This window comes from Amblyomma maculatum, chromosome 3 (assembly GCF_055883805.1).
Source record: "Amblyomma maculatum isolate TAMU_Amacu chromosome 3, ASM5588380v1, whole genome shotgun sequence".
Classification (NCBI taxonomy): domain Eukaryota; kingdom Metazoa; phylum Arthropoda; class Arachnida; order Ixodida; family Ixodidae; genus Amblyomma; species Amblyomma maculatum.
The window spans coordinates 159,911,972-159,932,604 of NC_139346.1; the positions used below are offsets into that span (position 1 = coordinate 159,911,972).

The 20,633-nt window shown below is 41.5% G+C and overlaps 2 protein-coding genes across 2 annotated transcripts in view; one reads left to right on the plus strand and one right to left on the minus strand.

Moving 5' to 3' along the window:
- The first annotated feature begins 1,540 nt into the window (after positions 1-1,540).
- On the plus strand, positions 1,541-9,183 carry LOC146196643 (DNA oxidative demethylase ALKBH2-like). The gene is made up of 3 exons (XM_084598408.1): positions 1,541-2,043; positions 2,177-2,319; positions 5,492-9,183. Exons 1-3 carry the CDS (start codon positions 1,699-1,701, stop codon positions 5,790-5,792), a joined length of 789 nt encoding a protein of 262 aa, XP_084454534.1. The 5' UTR covers positions 1,541-1,698; the 3' UTR covers positions 5,793-9,183.
- Positions 9,184-9,318: 135 nt separating this feature from the next.
- LOC146196644 (uncharacterized) overlaps positions 9,319-20,633 on the minus strand; it is an 87,379-nt gene continuing 76,064 nt past the window's right edge. Inside the window, exons 22-24 of the mRNA XM_084597049.1 lie at positions 20,080-20,265; positions 15,891-16,301; positions 9,319-11,431 (exon numbers count right to left, since the gene is read on the minus strand). Coding sequence (XP_084453175.1) covers positions 11,316-11,431; positions 15,891-16,301; positions 20,080-20,265 — 713 coding nt within the window. The 3' untranslated portion in view covers positions 9,319-11,315. The remainder of the gene's footprint in view (positions 11,432-15,890; positions 16,302-20,079; positions 20,266-20,633) is intronic.

Below are 20,633 nucleotides of genomic sequence, written 5' to 3' on the forward strand. Positions count from 1 at the left end.
AGAACACTGCCTAATAAACCTGCTTCGTGATTTGTAATCAACAGGATAGCTTATGCCAACCTCTTTCTCAATCTCAATCCTGATGAAGTAGAGAAGTTAGAGAAAATGATCAGAATGTCATTCAAAAGAGCTTTAGGCATCCCCCCCCTCCCCCCCAACTTGTCGACAGAGAAGCTTCTAGCTATGGAAATGCATATTATTTATTTATTTATTTATTTATTTATTTATTTATTTATTTATTTATTTATTTATTTATTTATTTATTTATTTATTTATTTATTTATTTATTTATTTATTTATTTATTTACCCTCAGGGCCCGGGGGCATTACAGAGGGGAGTGGGATACATAAAAGTATATGAAAGTACAGCAAAGTTACAGAAAAAATACAGTACAAGTACACAAAATACATGCGCAAAAAGAAAAAGAAAACAAAACTTCAGAATGCAGTGGGGATAAGTAAAAACTATGTTTAGGAAGTAAAGGGCAAATAACATAGTAACAAGCATAGATATATTCAAAGAAAAACAATGGCTTTGCGAAATGCGTCGTTATCTGGTATACATGCGATATCATGGGGTAGATGATTCCAACTGACACAAGTTTTAGGTATGAATGAGTCGTGAAAACATTTTCTGTGACTAGATGGAGCCCCAGCTTTATGGCGGTGATCAATGCGCACTGATATGTCAGATATGGTCTTGTTAGTAATCGTTCTTTCAGGTAGCTGTTGTGGTAAATTTTATGAAAAAGGGATAATGATGCTACTGATCTTCGGTGAGATAGAAGTGGAAGGGACAAACTTGATTTCATGGCAGTTACAGTACTTGTTCTGTGATAGTTTGACAGTATGAAGCGACAGGCGCGGTTCCGCACAGCTTCCAGATCGGAAACGAGTGAATCAATGCCAGGGCTCCAGGCAGATGCAGAGTATTCTAATTTAGAGCGTACCAGAGTTTTATAAAGCAATAATTTTAAAGAACTGGATGAACGAGAGAAATTTCTCCGAAGGTACCCTAGCATGCGGTTTGCGGTATTTATGATATAGTCAACGTGGGGTTTCCAAGATAGAATAAACGTAAACACCTAGATACTTGTAAGAATACACAGTCTCAAGAGAAAGATTGTTAATCTGATAAGTAGTGGGTATGCTGGAACTACGAGAAATGCGCAGATGCTTACACTTATTAATATTTAATTACATATTCCATTCCTTACACCAATCAAGAACCTTGTTAATATCAGACAGAAGGCAAGAGGCATCATTATCATCCTTAATTACCTGGGAAGGGATTGCTAAAGCGGTCAGGGAGGTCCAGATTTGGCAGCTCAACTCTACTGTATTGGGCCGAAAAATACTACAAGAACTACAGCTTCAGTCAGGTGAGCCACCCTCAACTGACGTTACGAACCGTATGCAGCAGAATTCAAAAATCCCTCCTTTCAACGATGCCGATCTGCGCTCTCGAAGTGTTGGGATTTGTGGCGCCATCGTTTGACTGAGCACGGCACTTCGGTGTCACGTGGATGTGTCAGCTGTTTTCCGCGGGAAGAGAAGCTACCTGCCTTTCACGGTGCTGCCTTTTGAGCAGTTCGTCATTGCTTCAATAACTTTATGCTCTCTTCGCCGAGACAGCAGCGCTCTAGCTACGTCTAACCATCCATTTGCGATGAAATCAGTGTAGTTGGACCGCTGACCATGTCTTCGAGCAATGAAGTGCCCCAGGAAAGGGGAAGATACGAGGCTAACGCGGGTCCTAACAGCCAGGATGCTGAGGGATTGGACGATAGAGATGACGGCAGCGCTGAGTCTGTTCAAGCCGCCTTAGTAAGTGATACTATGCGTGATGTTTGTATAAACCCGGAACCCCTGGTCATGAGAAAGATTACGCGGGAAGGCCTTGATCTGGACTACATAAAGTTTTTTGCGAAGAGCACGGCGGACTACATATTTCGAAGACTGGAGTCCGAAGTCGAGTATTTCACGGGAGACTTGCTCAAAATAAGAATTTACGGGAAGTGGCGTACGATACCGAGAAAGCAAGTAAGTCTAGCATTTCATACCTTGTCGTGCAAAGCAGATGTTTTACTGGAAACCAACTAGGGACTCTGAAAATTTTCAGTTTTTTACTTCTTACCAGTGCTTGAATCTGCGAATTTTTTGTCATTTTATTTAGGTGTCCTACGGTGATAAGGGAATGGTTTACGCGTTTTCCGGGATTCGGTTGCCTGCTAAACCATGGACCTCTCTTTTGCAACACTTGAGGGATCTCGTCTCCAGGCAAACTGGCCATCGTTACAACTTTGTTCTCGTCAATAGGTGAGGAACGCATGTCCGCCAGCACCCTGCTTCTGGCATAAAGTTGTGCAGCGCTCTTATTAGCATATGTTTCTGTGGTAGTTACAGCTAAACCAGCTTGCAGAATTGCAAATCATTATCAGAGCCAATTAGCTTTTGAGCATTATTCCGCACTCTTGCTAACATTGTATGTGTGCCTATACTATGTGCTGCTTCACTGCAGAACAGTGTAACACTGTTCGTATGTTTATTTGTTTTTTTAGGTTGATTTTTATCATACGTTTGCAGGCAAGCATCCTGTATGCCTGTATATATCTATTGTATCCATCGTGCCTCATGCAAAGGCAGCTGGGGTGTACAGTAATTACTTTGAAACCAATTGCTTCAGCCTTCCTGTGATTATGAAATTTCATTCAGGTGCCTTTATAATAATTGACTTTATACTCCTTAGCTCCGTGCTCGGTGTTTCACTGATTCGCTCAGATTTTTGTCTGTTGCCCGCCTCTTTCCTCATCGGCTCACAATCTTGTTGCCAAGCGATGTTGAACATGAATATAATGAGGCAGAGTTTTGATAACCAATCATTGCAGTCTCTACACTCTTATTTGACACACAAAATTATGTGTTCACTTATGTATTTGAACTTGCGACTCTTATCAGTGCCCATCTGTAGCAACTTCCTGCCAGCCTGTGTCACATTCTTAATTGAAATAAGGGCCACATGTCACACTACTGCTGCCCGTGGGCTAGTCCACATGCCATATGGCCGTGTTGAAGTTCGTCGAGGATCAAGAGACTCATTTATCACTGATAAAACTTGATTTCAAAATCTTCCCTGCAGTCAGGTCAACTCATGACGTATTTATGGAAGAAAAGCAGTTTACCACCATTTTGTGAGTGGCGATGTAGTGTAGATGCTTCGGCGACACGCACATTTTACTTGTGAAATTGACTGGTGATGAGGACGCCTGTATATTGTTTTTTTGGGGGGACCTTTTCTGACTTGTGAAAACTTTTCAGTGAGAATTGGTTCTTTATTATTAGAATGCGGTACCTTATTGGTGCTGGCCGACTCCTTTTTGTTCTCAGTGTTTTATTTTTTAAAAACTGCAGGAATAGAATAACTAAATTTAGTTCAGGCTAGGGCTGACTGAAGACTACTGGGAAAAGTGTTTGTCCTTCAATGGCCGTAACAAGACCAACTGTCATGGTGTTTGCGATGATGATGATGGTAATGAAGCCGTAGTATCAATCTTCTACTGATCAACATACCGTGCACATGCTCAGTAGGAGTCCGTAGCACAAACGTGGCATAAATAATTCTCCTTGCAGAGCATTCTGAGAACAATACCCATAACATTTGAAAGCTGCCGTTGTGACAAAATGGAGACAAATTTTAGGAAACTTTTCTATGAGGTTCCAGGATCTTTGGAAACATTACTGAAAAATACAATAGGCTGTGAAGGATTTTTGCACAGGTTCTTACAGATAGCTGTGTCTTTCTCTCCAGTTTCCAACTCTGAAATAAATTCCTCATCATCTGTGCATTCGCTCTCACCTTTGCTCAGCTCCAGATTGTCGGGAGATTCAAACAAGAAATCCACAGCCTCTTCTTGCGTAAGGTACCGGCCTGAAAAGTGACCATTACCTATGCTACAGTCTAAAACCTCTATGTTTATTCGCAAGCTCTACATTACTGAAGCTGACCATGAGCGAGTCATTTAGGGGCAGTGATGAGAGATAAATCTAACCTCATAACAGTTTTGTCAGAAGCACAGCTCCCTAATATCCCAGGTAAATTTGCTTGCATTTGGGACTGAGTCACCAAAGCCTTTTTTAAAATGAGCAAATTCGCATCAAGAATTGTTCTTTTCTTGCTGTTCTTTTTTCCTTTTTGCCAGATTACGTTGAGTCGGAATCTACATGTGTGCTTGCAAAGACACTAATGGCACTGCTAGCAAAAACTGAAAGCATGCCATATTATTTGTTTAAGAGCTTAGTTGATGGCAGCACACTAGAAAGTGACGCATGGGTGCATCATTGTTTTGTTTCTATGCAAAAAAGTATGGTGAGAAAGTGGCACACGTGTGCCATGTGCTACAAAGGGTGACGAGTTTAGCGGCACAAGCAAGGTTTCGTTAATTATGTTTTTGACAGCTCAAAAATGAAAAGTTTTGCAGTTTACTTCCTTGGTATTTAACTTTGGCTTGTGCTTTTGCTAGCACAATGGTCCTGGCTGCTGTTGCCCCCGGCTCTAACAGCATGGGCCATGACAGACCTGAAGTCCTTGGGTAGAAGCAGACGTCAGTAAATGTGAAACGTCTTTTCTTAATTGTGTAAACTGAAGTGCAGCCTTAAGGTGCATAATTCATACACAGAATCCAGGTAGCGTTATGAATTGAAGATGCGGGCTCTTTTATTTATTTATTTTATTTACAATTACTGCGAGTTCATACACTGGCCCAAGCAGGGGGGGCTCAGAACAAAATGAGAAGGGAGGAGAAAAAACTTACATCACGTGGCAAAACAAAGGGTGAAAAATTCGTGTCAAAGGGTGTGAAAGCTCATATGTCATGTGCCATGGTGGAATGGTAAAACATGCAGCTGGGCCAGAAAATAAACCGATAGAAATGTGCTATGATAAGAAAAACTGCTATGTGCACTAGTCAGCCCTCAGTTTTACCTTTAGACAATTGCAACTTTCTTGGTTTGACGTGAATGCTAATTTTGTCCAGCTGCTGTCTTTGTGTGTATTTGTTGTGTGGACTTTGAGACTTATTCCTGTAAGTTTTTAGTTCTCTCACCTAGTATGGAAACATGCAGCCTCAAGGCGAATCACACAATTGGGATCTAGACGTGCTTCCTTGTACTGGAGCACACTGAGCCTATGAAGTACCTATGTTTGACCGGAAAATCATAGTGTCTAGTTGCTTTGTTAAAAAACAAGTTAATATTGAATGGTATTTGTGCGATGCATAACAAGCAATACTATAATTGTGCTTTTAGGTTTAAGGAAAACTACAGCAATAAGTGCCTAAGAGCATACCGTAGTTCACTCTGCTTTAAAAATTTAGGTTCAGTACTGAGGCTCGCTTTTTATTTAAAAACGCCTCCATTTTTCATTTAATAAGAATGAACTGTATTCTTGGGAAAAGTTGCATATTAAGTCCCTGTCGCTGGTGCTTTATTCCAGGTACAATGACGGATCAGACCACATTGGTGAGCACAGGGATGATGAGAAAGATCTTGACCACAGGGTTCCAATTGCATCGTTGTCATTTGGGCAACCTCGAGACTTTGTACTGAAACACGGCGACGCTAGACGCAAGTTGCGCCATGTAGAGCCCGTGAAGATATGCCTGGAGCACGGGAGCCTGCTGCTAATGAACCCTCCAACAAATCGATACTGGTATCACTCCCTTCCACCCCGCAAGGCAGCCTTGGGACCCCGTGTCAACCTCACCTTTCGCCGACTTCATGTCCAGAACAGGTAGTGGGCATAAACAGTAACAACAGAATAGTCACTTGGAGTTCCTATTTTCACACCCTTTGTCTTGGGACCACTGCAATTAATGCAGTGGAATGCAGGTGGTCTGAAGTTGTTGCAGTTCTTGCCAAATCGTAAGCCAAAAAACAAGAGTTGTTTTTCTTCACAGTTTGCTTATATCAAAAAATTACCTTTGCCCGTTTAACATTTGGTAGTGTAAGAGGATATGGTGTTCGAAAATGGACGATATTTGCTCCTCATGCGCAAATTATGCACGTTCATCTGAACCTTGCCTAGTTACAGCCACAGATGCGTGCGACCAGGTTTGATCAACACATTATAATTGATGTGTTCCAGTTGCACCAAATTTTTTTAAACCTGTGAGAGCTCTATTGTACATTTTTCAATCACAGCCACTGTATTTCTGACCCTCACTTTATTTCAGCTGTAGTAGTAGTTGTCAGTTAAAAGGCACAAATGTTGACAGTGTATTTTCTTGTTGCACCATTTTACAGCTGGGGGTCATTTACTTGCTTCCATTCCTGTAAGAAAGAATCTTAGTTTGATATATCAGTTACTTTTTGTTTGCGAAATAGCAGCAGCAGACATTTATTAAGCTGTCAGAAACTAAAATAATTGCTTTTCGTTACCTTAACTTTCCAGGAACGTGTCAAATATTTGCTATTAATTGCTCTCTAATTTTCTGGACTACATTACAGCCAATATTGCCATTGCATCCCACAAACTACTTTGAAATGGCATACAATTTTCTCCTTCAAGAATTGTTAAGAATTTTTTCTACTTCACTCAGGAGTTCCACATCTGTTTGCTTCATTTATGTAGTATATTAACCTGTGTTAATCTAAGTAGACAGCCTTGTGATATGAAATGAATGAAATGGTTGCTTCCTGAGAACTGAACTGACTTAGTAATTGTTTTGTGACATGCTGAACTGAGGATAACCGAGCTAAAAAAGCAGTAAACCTGCCAGACATTATGTGTTATACGCTTAACCTGAATGGCAGAAGCTGCTAGTTCGCTCAAAACTGGCTGAACTGCTGGTCTCGTCTAAGTCTGGCAGACAGCAACCTACATCACTCACTACTGCCGTATCAAAGGCCTATTTCCCGGTCGCATAACACTGCGCCACGTTCTGCACATTCGCCAGGACCTTGCCGAGTTACAGCCACAGATAGATGCGACCAGGTTTGATTGGCGCGTTACGGTTGATGTGTTACTTTCATACAAAATTGCAAGCATAGCAAATGGCTTATAACCAGTTTCAAAACGTTTCGAAGTTTTTAGTTGTGATGAGCTCAATGCTTTTGGCCACCAACCACTTCAGGGAATGGCACAGAGCATTGCCAAGCATATCCTTCCTTCCTGCTTGCCTGCTGGCATTTGCCTATTTCTGAAAAAAAAAAAAAAGGATGTTGCCTCTTCATTACACCTGGCTTTGTCATCTTGAAGAACCAGAAACACACTTGGAGCTGCCTAATTTTTGAAGTTTGCAACTTCAGCGCATCACAAAGTGAATGAAAGAGTGTTTTGTGTTTATTCGTGGAATGGTGTTTCTTGTTTTGCCTGCAGACCAATTCACTCTACCTCCTCTGCTCATCCCTTTGTCAGACCGATTAGTCAAGCATAGTCAACTTTATTTACAGCCCTACTGCTCTTGTCTACAGCGTGTGAATGGGGTACTGAGGTATCTGTCCATAAAATTCACAAGCGTCCCAGAGCTTGTGCTATGTTTATTGTACACACGCCTGTGTGGCGAAGTGGCTGCGTTGCTCTACATTGTGAACCAGTGTCCTCATGCCTGCTGGCTTTGGTGCATTAAGAAAACTGTTATGTGCTTCCTTGATTGCTTGGCCTGCTGGTAGCGACCTTTCCTGCCCTACATCACCGGTACAGGTGTGGCAGGGCTAGTGGGCACACACCTTGTGACATGCACCGAGCTGGCACTTATTGGGAGAATAAAGACACCCAAGCAACAAGCGACAACATACCTTATGCAGGTTTTTCAGGTGTAACAACAAGGAAAGGCATATTGGCATGGTTGGCCATGAGAAATGCGGGATGGAGCCGATAATTTTTGAATCATGTCATCTCTGTGCCAGCGCAATGTATTCAGAGGAATACGAATGGGGGTGTCAGTGACAGTAAGGAAAACACTCCACTGTCCAGCTTGTAATTCTTTTTCTAGAAATTTTGGTTCAGTGTATTGACACCTCACATTATACCCATGTATTTAGTGTGCACACTTCTAGCAGTGCTAGCATATCTGCCTTATCAGAGTCCAGAAATAATTTGCAAACATAGTAGGAAAACACTGCCCGGCTTATGAGCTATTCAGTCACGAAGGAATTAAACCTGCAATTGTGTGCAGGTACATTTTCTCAGGATGTCTTTATATTCATGCACACGAAAAGGAAGATAAATGGTATAACCGGCGGGCCTGCACTAGTACTCTCAAGATTGATTGTGAATTATGTGAGCAGTTATGGGGGATCAGGGCAAGGGGTTAGAGCTCTTTTGGCTATACACATCGTTACTCCAATCCTTTAACTTTCGAGAATGGGTGAAGACCATAGCAAAACTCTTGCCTAGGCTGTGTGCGGACATGTCTGGCACTGCATAATGGAGCCGTGTCGTTGAGCATGGTTGCGCGGAGGAGCATCCCCCGTATGTGGCGACACGTCTCATGCTTGTTTCATGAGCTGACACCTGCCTCTCTCTATCCTCCCCCTATTCCGGACTGTCTGTGCCCAATGCATATGCAAAGCCCTCTTGCAGAGAGCGTCTTGTGGTGCTCGGGTAGCACCACTATCGAGTAGTAGCAAATAGTGTATTTCGCATGCTTTCTCTTAGGGCCAGTAAAGAGATTGCGTAAGCGTTATCTCGTTGCAAACATTTCAGCCGGCTCTTTTACAAGGTGATCTACAACTTTCAAATTGACACTCTTTCCCATAGCCAGTATTTTAATGGTTAGCTAATTACCTTACTAATAAATAACTTTTCATATTGAAGAAATGTGTGTTAGACTAGACTACATGACTAACAAAGTGTGTGTATATCCTTAAAATCTTTGAATTGCAAATTATGGTTTCATGGCCCTTGAAAAGTTGTGATGAAACGGAAATCGTCGTTTATAGTAGGAAAAACTTAAGAGTTCTGTATTCTGGTTGCCGGCGAGTGACCCATCGATGCTGCACCACAGTCATCTTACGTTGGCATCAAGTGCAATGTGAATGTGCTGGTGACTGATTCAAAAATTTAATGGCCTGTAAAGATCACAAATAGGTCTTTGAAAATCCTCCAGAAAGGCATTGATCTCTGAATATCCATATTTTTTTTGGTTTCTGTGGAGCCTCTATAAACCTTGTTTGAACAGCAGGTTTTATTCTCGTATGCCTCTCCATCTTCTTTTAAAACTTCATTACATTTATCGGTGGCACCCTGTATATGGTATGCCACCATGAGGTGGGTTGAAAACACACAGATGTTGTTCCAGCATCCAAGGTCTTCCTGAATGCAGATTTTATTTCAAAGATAAAACTTTATTGCCCTAGATGTGTATCAATAGGTACAAGTTCACACACCGGTTTTTGCTGTCAAGCCGTTGACCTTTCCAAATTTTTTGGTTACAAGTGGCTTGACGGACGATTTGTTTAGTGCAGCATCAGTACAAAAAACCCAAGTTGAACGCGTTTTTTACAGCACAATGCCTAGCTATTGCTTGGTGTTAAAAAGAAATTGCTCCAGTTAAATGTGGTGCAATTTTATGTGGCATTAAATCGTCCTCCAGAAAGCAGGACTTGGGTTGGTTGTAAGGACGCTGCCTCAAAAAAGATCCCAGTAAATCAGAGAAAGTAAATCAAAGGAAAACACAAAAAAGATGCACATGGAGCTATTTACAAAGAGTCTTGCTTTTCACACACCATGGAAGACATAAAACTACAACGCATGTTTTTGGAAACTGACGCACACGATAACAGGCTACTGCTGCACACCTGTAGGCTGACAGGGAATATTTGTGAATCTGATAAAAATGTGAGCTTTGATTCAGGCTTGTTGAAAGTGACTTTCTTCGATTGTCTAGAACAAACATTCTCTTATTTCAAAACATCAGTATTTGGGCAGTTTATGTACTGTGATGCTGACAATGGAAGGATTTATTTCATGTGTCAAACGAAACTGTTGAAGGTCCCGGGATCCTGCAGACAAAGCCACAACCTTGCCTTGCAAGCCACACAAAATAACATACTTATGCTTGTTTCAGTCAATTATTTTGCTTTGTGAGTTGTCTGCAAAGCCTATCAGGCAGAGAAAGAAGGTTGTTTTATTGCAATAGGCTTGCTGCAAAGCAGTGTTGTGAATTCAGAAAGATTGTGTTTTTTCACCAACATTGCTGCAATCTCTAGTCGTTTGCAAATCTGCTTAGGACATATGCGTCTGTCTTCTTTGACCAGGTACCTTCTGTGATCTTTTCTGCAGTTCTGTTTTTCACCTTCCATAGAATTGAGGAGCAATGCCACTGAATAATAATGCATAAATATCCTTGCTTATGACAACCACTTCTGGTTACTACTGGAAAAAAAAAATAATCCTGTCTTATACATGTTTAGATGCTTCCTGCACTGTGAGTAGCATTAAAGTTCCTTAATCCACTTATTAAACCAAAGGTTGTGCATACTGCACAGATGATTTGCTTGTGAAATTTTGAAAATGTCAGTCTAATTTCTAAATATTCTTGTTATTTTGGGGGCACCGTTATGTTGCGGACACCTCAAGATTGCTGCGCTTGCGCTATAGCAGACAATATCCATATGAAAATTATTTTAGCATGTCACAGTAGAGTAGAGTTGTGCGTGCTACATGAAATGACAGTGAAAGTAAGGTATTTGCACTTATGTTGGCCTTGCCAACAAGCATGCAAAAATGATGCTTGAGATGTTGAGATGGAGAGTGTGTGCAGGGGACAATGTGGAATGTTTAAGAAGATACAAGCCATTTCAGAAGTTGCGCAGCGCAAAATGCAATGTGCTTCAGCTGCAAATCACTTTGTTGCCATTCCATTCCTCGTCGGGAGATTTGCTCACGCTTTGCTTAAAGATGAAAAAAAAGCATGCTCCAGTGACGCTTTAAAATGCAGGTCCATTTTAAAAGAAATGGTATTGTTACGTTGCTTTGGTATTGTCACCTTTACAATGCTTAAGCAGTCGCCACTTTGAGACTCCCTGGAAAAGTAAAAAAAAAAACAAAAAACGTGGGTGCTTGGTGCCTATTCTAGCAGTCAAGAAGCCATGCGTACAACATAGCAGGCGAAGAGTTGATGTAAGAACTGCTAACAGCATCAACTTCACAAGTGTGGCACGACAATGCAAAATGCAGTCCGTTTTCACATGCCAAACAGCTTCGCGTTGTGACTATGCTGCCCTGGCCATGTAGAAACATTTCTTGCCATGGTCAGAACAGGATGTTGGGTGCTGTGTGGAGAGAGTTTTGTCAGTTGGAGGATCTGCCGCAATCAGCACGTCTCGTTGCACTGAACCCCAAGTGACGTGCACGTGCAGGCCTTGCACTTGCTGCTGAGTTCCCGCACCACTTCGTTGACACCGTAAAGCCGTCCGTAGATGTTGCAGCCTGTGGTGCACAGAAATAAAACACATTTGTCATCATCAGCATCTCTTTCCACTGACCTGCGCCATGCATCAGCTGCAGCTGCCCTAACCCAACAAATTCCTCTCTCACCTGCCCGCTCAACTCCGCCATTCCTGCTACCTTTACCTTCTCTTAGCACTCACTCCATTGGCCCAGAGGCCATCGATTATCTGTTCTTTTTATTGCATGCCCCACTGATGTGGGGCTCATTTCCCCTCTCTCTCTCTCTCTCTTTTTTTTTCAGATGTGGCAGTGAACCAGGCATGTGACTACTGATATGCAGGATCTGGAAAAAGCATAAGAATGCTGACCCCTTTCAGGATCTAGAGCATGTGTATCCTTAGATTGTTTACTCTCAAATGATTCCTTAGTTCCTTAGGCAGCCAAAGCTTTCCAAATGTAAAATTTAAAACTTGGCAAAGCTATAGGCACTCCTTTTGCAGCTTTTACAATTTCATTCATATCTACTGTTCAAGTGTCTAACTTAATCAGCATCCACTTTGATGTTGGCAGTTTGCCACGAACAATGTTTTTTAGCTCGATTTTTATGACCCTAGAGATCTGCAATGCAAGAGTCTGCTATGAAGTTCACTTCGGCTTCATTAAAAAAATTATTTTACTTTCAAAATGTGCAGAATGCCACCTCAAAACATTTGATGCATAAAACAAGTCTCCCGGATTAAAACAGCTGAGAATTCACTTGACTCCTTCATGAAAAGACCTTCCCGAAGTTACAGACAGCCTTTGCCAAAAGTGACTAAGTAATGTGAAACTCAACGCACAGAACAGGGCAGAAAGAATAGATACGACGCTGTCCTATTCTGTGCACTATTTTTAGTTATGCTAAACCAAAACCAACTAGCCCTACTTCATGCTCTGACAAGCAATGTGGTTTGTTTTAGTGAGCACTTATGACATCCCATAAGCTTTAAATCTGTAAGGTTAGGTCAGGGGTCAAACATTCAGCCCGCGGGCTGCATGCGGCCCGTGGCATTTTGTGATGCAGTCAGCCTGCTCCAAAAGTTTCAGCCTTTGTTCTAAAAGCACATGCCTGCTTCACAAGTTGGCTTTACCACCAGACTCGTTTTGAACTAAAATTGACGAAAAGGCCTTGTCTCCAGAGGGAATGCTTTCTTTGTGAAATTAAGGTCACTTGCGTCTTTATCTGCGTGAGATATTGAAAGACATCAGCTGCCTTCAAGAGGCACCGGAACTTTTCCTGTCTTTCCCCTCCAAGTATTTTTTTTTTTCTCTTAAACGTAACTGACTGTAGTGTTAACCGTTGTGCCCTTTCAGTAACTCTCTGCAAACCTTCCCGAAGTGGCCATTGTTCGGCGTTTAGAAAAAAGGTAGTACATGCCGCTTTCTTGCAAAGAATGAGAGAGAGTGCTACTCTGCCGGAGTACCCAGGTTCGATCCCAACCCCCGGCAGCTGCGTTTTAATGGAGGTAAAATGGAGAGGCGTCGTGTGCTGTGCCTGAAGCCCTCCACTAGGGCTCCTTTTTCTCTTTCCACCTTTTTTTCTTCCCTTTGGCATGGTTCAGGTGTCCACAGAACAAGTGTGACAGATACTACGCCTTTCCTTTCCTGTGAACCAATTATTATTATTATTATTAATGGGAGAGTGTGGTCAGGGAATGAGGTGTTTCGGTTGGTTTTTGTTTATTGTATTGTTACTTATTTTTTAATTTTCTATTGTTTATGCATATATTTTTTTCTATTATTTTTTGTTCATTTTCAGCCCCTTGCCCTATCGGGGAAAAAGATTCTCAATGCGGCCTGCATAGCAATACAAGTTTGAGACCCTTTAGTTAAGCGAATTTTCTTCAGCCTTCGGTGTCTTTTATTGCTTAGGGGTGCCCTGAAGGCTCCACTTGCTGAAGTATAAGCTTTGTTCCTGCTTACTTATGGCAAATTAGCTTATTGCTTCTTCATGATGTTCAAAATGCAATACTGCAATGCAATGCAATCGTGTTGAATTAAATATGAAAAGGATTAAAAACGCAGTCTGATGGTGACATATTTCTGTGATAGGCGATTTTAAGTTTAAAAGTGCTAACAGGTAATGATTGGAACCACTGGACTTCGATGCTTCATCCTCTTTTAGCATAGTGTGTCTGACAATGACGCTCTTGCCTGATGATCATGACGAGATCAAATAACTGCTTGCTTCGTTTATGAGGCTTTCATGAGCATGCTCAGCACTTACTATGCCAGGATTCATTTTTATCGTGTGGCCTTAATGTGGGAAACATTATGCAGCATAGTGCCAAAGCTATTGTTGCTTAAAAGAGAAGTTGAATCTGACATATGTTGTGGTAAAGATCCTGTGAGACGTGGTAGGCTAGCACTCCTGTCACATGGTCATTTCAATAGCCAATTGAACCATCCATCAAGTATGGGTATGCAAATATTCAAAATTTTCCAATATCAAATTGAATGGCCTCCTATTCAATCTGCTGAACAAATCAAATAGTGCATGTTTAATGCTATTCCAAGCAAATCAGACGAACTCAAGCGTATTGATAGTTTTTTAATAATAGACAGAAAGTGCAAATTGGGCATGCCGTAGTGTTCTTCAACGACTGTCTCAGAACCAAAGCCCACTGCGATGCCATGCTGCATGCTGCCATGAATGCTTCACATGTGCAGCGTCGCGAGTGGCCCATTTGCGAGCAATTATTAAAAATGCTCAAACACGTGGCCTTTGATAGGGAGTGAAGCGTCAGGGTTCAACAAGGCTTACATTGTCAGAGGTCACGACTCATCAACTGAGATGTGGTGCAAGTGTGCTTCCATCACTAATAGCAAAGGGTTAATTTTCATATGACAGTCACCATGACAATCACCATGTCAATGTGCTGATTTCATGCTCTGTGTTGGAGATCACGGTGATCACTGTTTTGTCCTCCGACAGCTACAGCTTTCATTCTGGGCTATATCACTGACACTGGTGTCTGACTGTTTTGTATCAATTATTATTTATACAAATATTTGCACAAGTAGTGAACAACCATGTGAATTTTCTATTTATACTGGATTTGGTCTGTAGCTGCACCATACACATTCGATTTGACTTAAAGCTACTATATTTGCACACCCCTACCATGGAGTCAGTAGTCTGTTAAGTCAGCAGAACAGTGTATAACTCACTAGAGACCTTAAAGGCCTTTGAACGATAGCATCATGCCCCCTTGGACATAGAGTACTGGGTTGAAAATTATGGCACGTAAAAATATACAATTTATTTTGTGAACAAGGAGATATCAGGGCCACAAAATGTCAGGGCCACAAAATGCCATAGTTGCTGTTGATGTAAAATCTACACCAGCTTTCTCAAAAGTATTAGGTGCTACTACAGCTTGTCTGAAGCAGCAAATTCCTTTTGAGAGTGAACAATGTTACTGTAAATAAGAAGAGCGTTTTGTCCTTTGTAGGTTAAACTTGTGGTCGTGCAATGTTATTTGCGGCGACAATGGCATTACAGCACCTGGTGTTAGGGGATCGTATCGGTGATGATTACAACTTCACCCGAGATTCTTGAATTCTGTTCACTATCTATGTAGTCGTTGAAACTGCCCACATGACAGGGGTATAATGTGTGCTTTTGTGTGAATACTCAAGCTAGCTGTTCTTTGTTATGAAAAATTGGGTAAGAGCTGAATGTGTTTATTTTGAATTTTAATAACCCTGTATATTGCACAGTTACAAAAATTGTCTTGTTATTTCAATAACACATTGGTTTTTGGCATCAGCATCAGCTGCCTGTTCTGAGATCTTAAAAGTCAGAGAAATATTCTCAAGAAATTTTTTGATTGTAAGAAAATAGGCACGTTTTTGCTGCAAACATAATGTTTCCTAACTGTGGACCCATTAGTAATAATAGTGACACCTTTAACATTAATTCGATGTGCTGTGAGCATTCGTAAAGAAACAAGAAACAAAGGCCATAAGGCCATGCATTGTCTGCATCAGATCGCAGTTTTGGCTAAGCAATGGGAAGGCAAAAGGGCAAGAAGTGCATCATTTTTTTTTTAAATCCTTGACCACAGTCCCAACAGGGGACAAAGAGTTCAACAAAAGTCCTTATTATGTGAGTTGTGGCTGCATGTTAGGTGAACCCTCCGCACCTTACATTTCCCATTTTAGAATGCACACCAAAAGCACCAAAAAAGGAATTTCATTTCAGATGCGATCAGATAGCTCTGTTAAAAAAATTACATCAGTTCACTTGTGACTTAAGCAAGCAATGCCTAAAAATGACCATATTTAACCTGCGTGCAACAAGGCCTTAGGTGAAAAGTTCGAAGTATACATTGAATGCAATTTCAGTCGAGCGAAGTTGTACAGTAGAAATATTTGATTGGAGTCGTAGCTTTTTGGTATCATTGAGATCCTTTTCTCAGTCAGATAGCACTTATCGTAGCATGTTGGAACTAACCTGAAACCTCGAAAATGTTCCACAGTTGGTGGCTGCTGCTAGATGACTGAGACGTTGTGGGTGGCTTAGTTGTCGTCGTTGGAACAGGCGTTGTCTCTTCATAACTATCCGGATCTTCTGTCCCATGCAAGTGAGCAAACCTGTTGTGCGTTTTGTGTGGGGACTGTCTCTGGAGCAAGTATGGCTTGAGCGTTGGCGAATTTTTGACAGAAAATGAAGACGTCGACAGCCACTGTGGAGTGCTCTTGCGGCCTGTGATCTGAGATTGAGGAGCTGTATTGTGCCCTCCCACAAAGCCAAACTGCCCACTGGGTGGTCTTGTAGACCAGATGTTCACTGTGTACTGCTGGACTTGGTTGTCAGGACCTGGCGTCGTCTCGGAATCTGGAGGGAAGTAGACGTCCTCGGGGCCTGCATTAGCAAAGTAATTTCTTCTTGCAGTTTGCTTTCGTTGACCTTAGGCAACGTGGTTCTTTGATTTTGAGCATTAGTTTCTTGGTTACGGAACGCTCATACAGCAGGAAACAACATAAAGAGCATCTTTGGAACTTTTTTTTTATACTTTGAGTTGAAATTCGCATCACACTCCTTCACTCAAGTTCTCTCTCTCTCCAGCACAAAACTCAGTTTCTGAAATACCAAGTAGAAGCTTTTAGAACAACAAAAACCAGGAAATTGAAACTCTGTTTTGACAAAACAATGATGTCACTGCAGGCCAAGCTAAAACATCATGGATGCTGTCAAAAAAACTGTCCTCCGCCGGGGTAGCGCAGTGGTTACGGTACTCGACTACTGTTCCTAAGGATGCGGGATCGAATCTTGGCCTCGGCGGTTGCTTTTCAATGGAGGCGAAAAGCAAGGCGCCCGTGTGCTGTGCGATGTCAGTGCATGTTAAAGAACCCCAGGTGATCGAAATTTCCAGAGTGCTCCACTACTGCATCTCTCATAGCCTCAGTCATTTTGGGAAGTTAAACCCCACAAACCAAACCAAACCAAAAAACTGTCATGTGCTTATTAACTGGCTGAGCTAGCATGTGACGGCTCATTATTTGTCTGAAAGACCAAAAGCAAGCTCGAAATTTTGTCCTTTAGCGAAAGCAGAGTGAATATAGATGGTCGTGCGTTCAGTGACACATGCCGCGGAGGTGCCGGTAGAAATATCTATGGTTGAGGCAATGAAATGGAAATTTTTTAATTCATTTACGTTCTATGAAATGCAACACCACTGCAAAAAAAAAGAACCAAGAAACTGCTGAGAACGTACTGTGAAAATTTCAGTAAAATTTGAGGAGGTAAAAAAATACTGGATATGCCTTTTAAGGGACACTAAGGCAAATGTAAGTTTGCCCTTTTCATTAAATTACCACATTCTAACATTCTAACAACATTCACTGAAAACAGAACTTTGATGAGATAGAAAAGGTTGGGAAATGAAACAAGGCTACTCTTGCCACACAGAGCTGTTATTGAAACAAGTGTGGTGACATCAGGGCATCATTTCCATGCTGATTTTTGAGGCTAGGCTAGACTACCAGTCACTTCTACACAGTGATCTCCAAGCCCTTTTCAGTCCTGACATCACAAGTTAAAATTCTGTTGCGGAGAAAGAAAGGACGCGTCTTTAAAACCAATTTCCTTGGCAATAAATGTGTTTTTTAGTGACGAGTAAGCATTGCATATTCAGAAAGAGCCAAAAAACCCATTTAAAAAAAAATTACTTTTTAGAGTTGTTCTCGGTGTCCCTTCAAGTCTGCAGTGAAACTCTGCCACCGTCGTCCTTGGTCGTCACCCATTGTTCCTCTGCTGTGGTCAGTCTATTGTCAAAACTATTTCTTGTTACCCAAATTAAAAGCTAATTACAAGGTAAATTACTAGTGCAAGAATTTGGTGCTGTGCTATGTTTACTGGAGTAGAACACTGAAGCATCAATTTTGTGACTGCTGTAATTGGCTAGCAAAAGTAATGCAACACAGATTGTTGCTGCCAGCTACTGTCTTCCAAAGTTGTATCTTATTACAGTTTCCAAAATAATTTAATTTTTTTGCCACCATTTTTAGCAGCCCAAAGTAACATAAGGAGAGGTAGAAAAAAACCTGCATGCAGTATGTAGTGGAGCCCGAATAGCTGCAGAAAGCGCTGTTGGTCTCCCATTAGCCAGGACTGCCTGTATATTTGCTTGGTAACCAGCGGTTCATTGGTTATTTGTGTTGCATGCTGAGTATGACAAAACTTAACTATACAGGTGTTAAAAATTTTAAATGATTTCATGCAAGCAAGTGAACATACCCCACAATGCATTCTATTTATTTAAAAGTGCTGGGATATCGTGGAACAAAGATAATCGTGTGGTTGTGTGGAGGACTAGAGAGAGATAGATGGTTTGTTCTTATCTTGCTGATATCAGATGGCTGAAGCAAGGATGAAGACGGTAAACATGACTAAATGCTATTCGTACTTGTACTGCCTGTGTGTCTGCAGCTTACTGCTTTGGAATCGATAAATATCCTTGTAAATGGCTCATTGAGCAAACTGCTTGCACCGAGTGTGCTGTCTGTTGAAAGGGACCGTTACTGCAATGGCTATGGCCATCTATGATGTGTTGATAGTAGAGAGACTTCATTCTTTAGATGGCAGTCAAGGCTGGCAATATTTTTGCAACGCTTAAATTGGGTAGAGGACGTAGCTGGGGTTGTCAAAGCTTTTGGTACTTGTCACATTTCATGGCATCTTATCATGAATGTGCCCTTCAACCACATTATTCTCTTCTAAAGGGCCTCTTCTGAGCCTTGCTCAAGAAGGAAGGTAAAACTTTCTGGAAGACTTTTTAACAGGCTAGTTGGTTCATGATCTTTGGAATAAGTTTGTGCCCAATAGGCTGAAATAAAGTTCATACAAGGGCTAGTTGGTATAGCATTATGTTGGTAAATGCTTTTCTGCTGCTGAGACATTCACAAACTATAGAAGGAGAAGACAATGACACACACTGAGCGCTTCATTATGTGTCTGTATCCTCACCTTATGTAGTTATTGAACGTCTCAGCAGTGAAAAAGCTTTTGCTATCTCAACAGACAAAGGCAACTGCAGAGAAGAGTGGGAGTTATGGAACAAGGGCAGAAAACCTGACTTAGCATTTTCACATAAAGCCAGTTATGATTTAACCCCTAATAAAGCAGGTGAAGGCTATATGAAATTGTAAGCAAAAAAAGGAAAGTAGATAAGCTTGTCTACTGCAGTTTTGCCCAGGCAGATACTTTTACCCTCACCTGTTTTTCAGTTGTTATAAAAGCATGCCTGGCTTCATTTGAAAGCATTAAAGGTATAAGTTTCCACAGTTTCTACCGTTATTTGCTGCTGCCTTTTCTATTGGGTTCACACATGTTTCATAGCATATTTCTTGTTCAGTGCAAGCCATAGCATTGTTCTTATGTGGATGTTTGTTGATACGTACAGGACAAGTGCTTTGCTTGCAAACATACATTAATAAAACACAGGCAAGGCGTTGTATTATTCTTCATGATACAAAGATTTATTTGCAAGCAAAGCTAATGTACGACACAAATAGTAAGAAAAGCATGCAATGCAATTCGAGGCAAGCTGCAGAATTATTTGTTCATTGACTAAGGACGTCATGTTTTTTTGTTTTGTTTTTTGCATCATAGACATTTTTCTACGTACGAAAGGCTGCTTGTATTAAGGAATACATATTTTCAATGCATGTATTGACTCTTAAATTAGCGATCATCAAACACTCATTCCCACTATCTTCCAACATGATCCTGCAAGCATGGCTGCATGTCAATGCTGCGCAGTTGTACAGGGTCTTGAATATTTGATGGCTGGGTTTTAAAAACATCCTATGCGAAATCTACTGCACTATTCAAGCTAAAATAATGTTCACAAAGTAGCAAAATATGGTCTACATTATTCGATAAGTGATTCATCATCGGTACTTGTGTAGATTTTCCGGAATCTACGAAAAACTGCTCTTTTTCGGCGGGATGGTGCTTGCCTTGCTGGTTGACAGATGGTGCACTATGTCAAAGCAGCTTTTCGACTCTCTTCTGCGAAAATAGTGCACGCCGCCGAGAGAAGTTTTTCATAGATTCCGGAAAATCTAGACAAGTCAAGACCCTGTAGTAAGGGTCTGCTCGCTTTGGACTGTCATCAGTAGCATGCTGTGAGACTTACGGCAGGTGTATTTCGGGCAGCAGAATCCAGGGACTGCTTCACTTATGCACGCTGGTGATGGGGGCAATGGGCAGTTCTTTTGCTGGCAGAGCTCACGTCCATAATAGCACCGGCAAAGCTCACAGGGGTTTTTCTTCTTTATCAATTCCCCATTGGCAAACATGTGGCCATCCACAAAGCAGTTGTCTAGAAGAAAAAAAGATTGAAGAAAAAAAAATTTGGCAGCAAGTGAGTTATGGAGTAGGCCCTCACTGATAAAAAAAATGCAAAAGTTAAAATGAGACACCACACCAAGGTCAGGCAATGTGTCGTTACTAATGGTCGCCGTTAGTTTATTTGGAAGTTGTGCTGCACTTTGCAGCCCCACCACAAGGGTTAAGTGGTTAGGACACCACTCTGTAGCCAATCCTGTGGATAGTGGTTCGATGCCAGCCACGTTTCAGTGATAGCCCAGCACAAGGTGCCCATGTGCTGTGCGACGTCAGTGCACTTTAAAGAACACCTGCTGGTCGAAATTACTCAAGCCCTCCATTGCAGCGTCTCTGAGAGCCTGG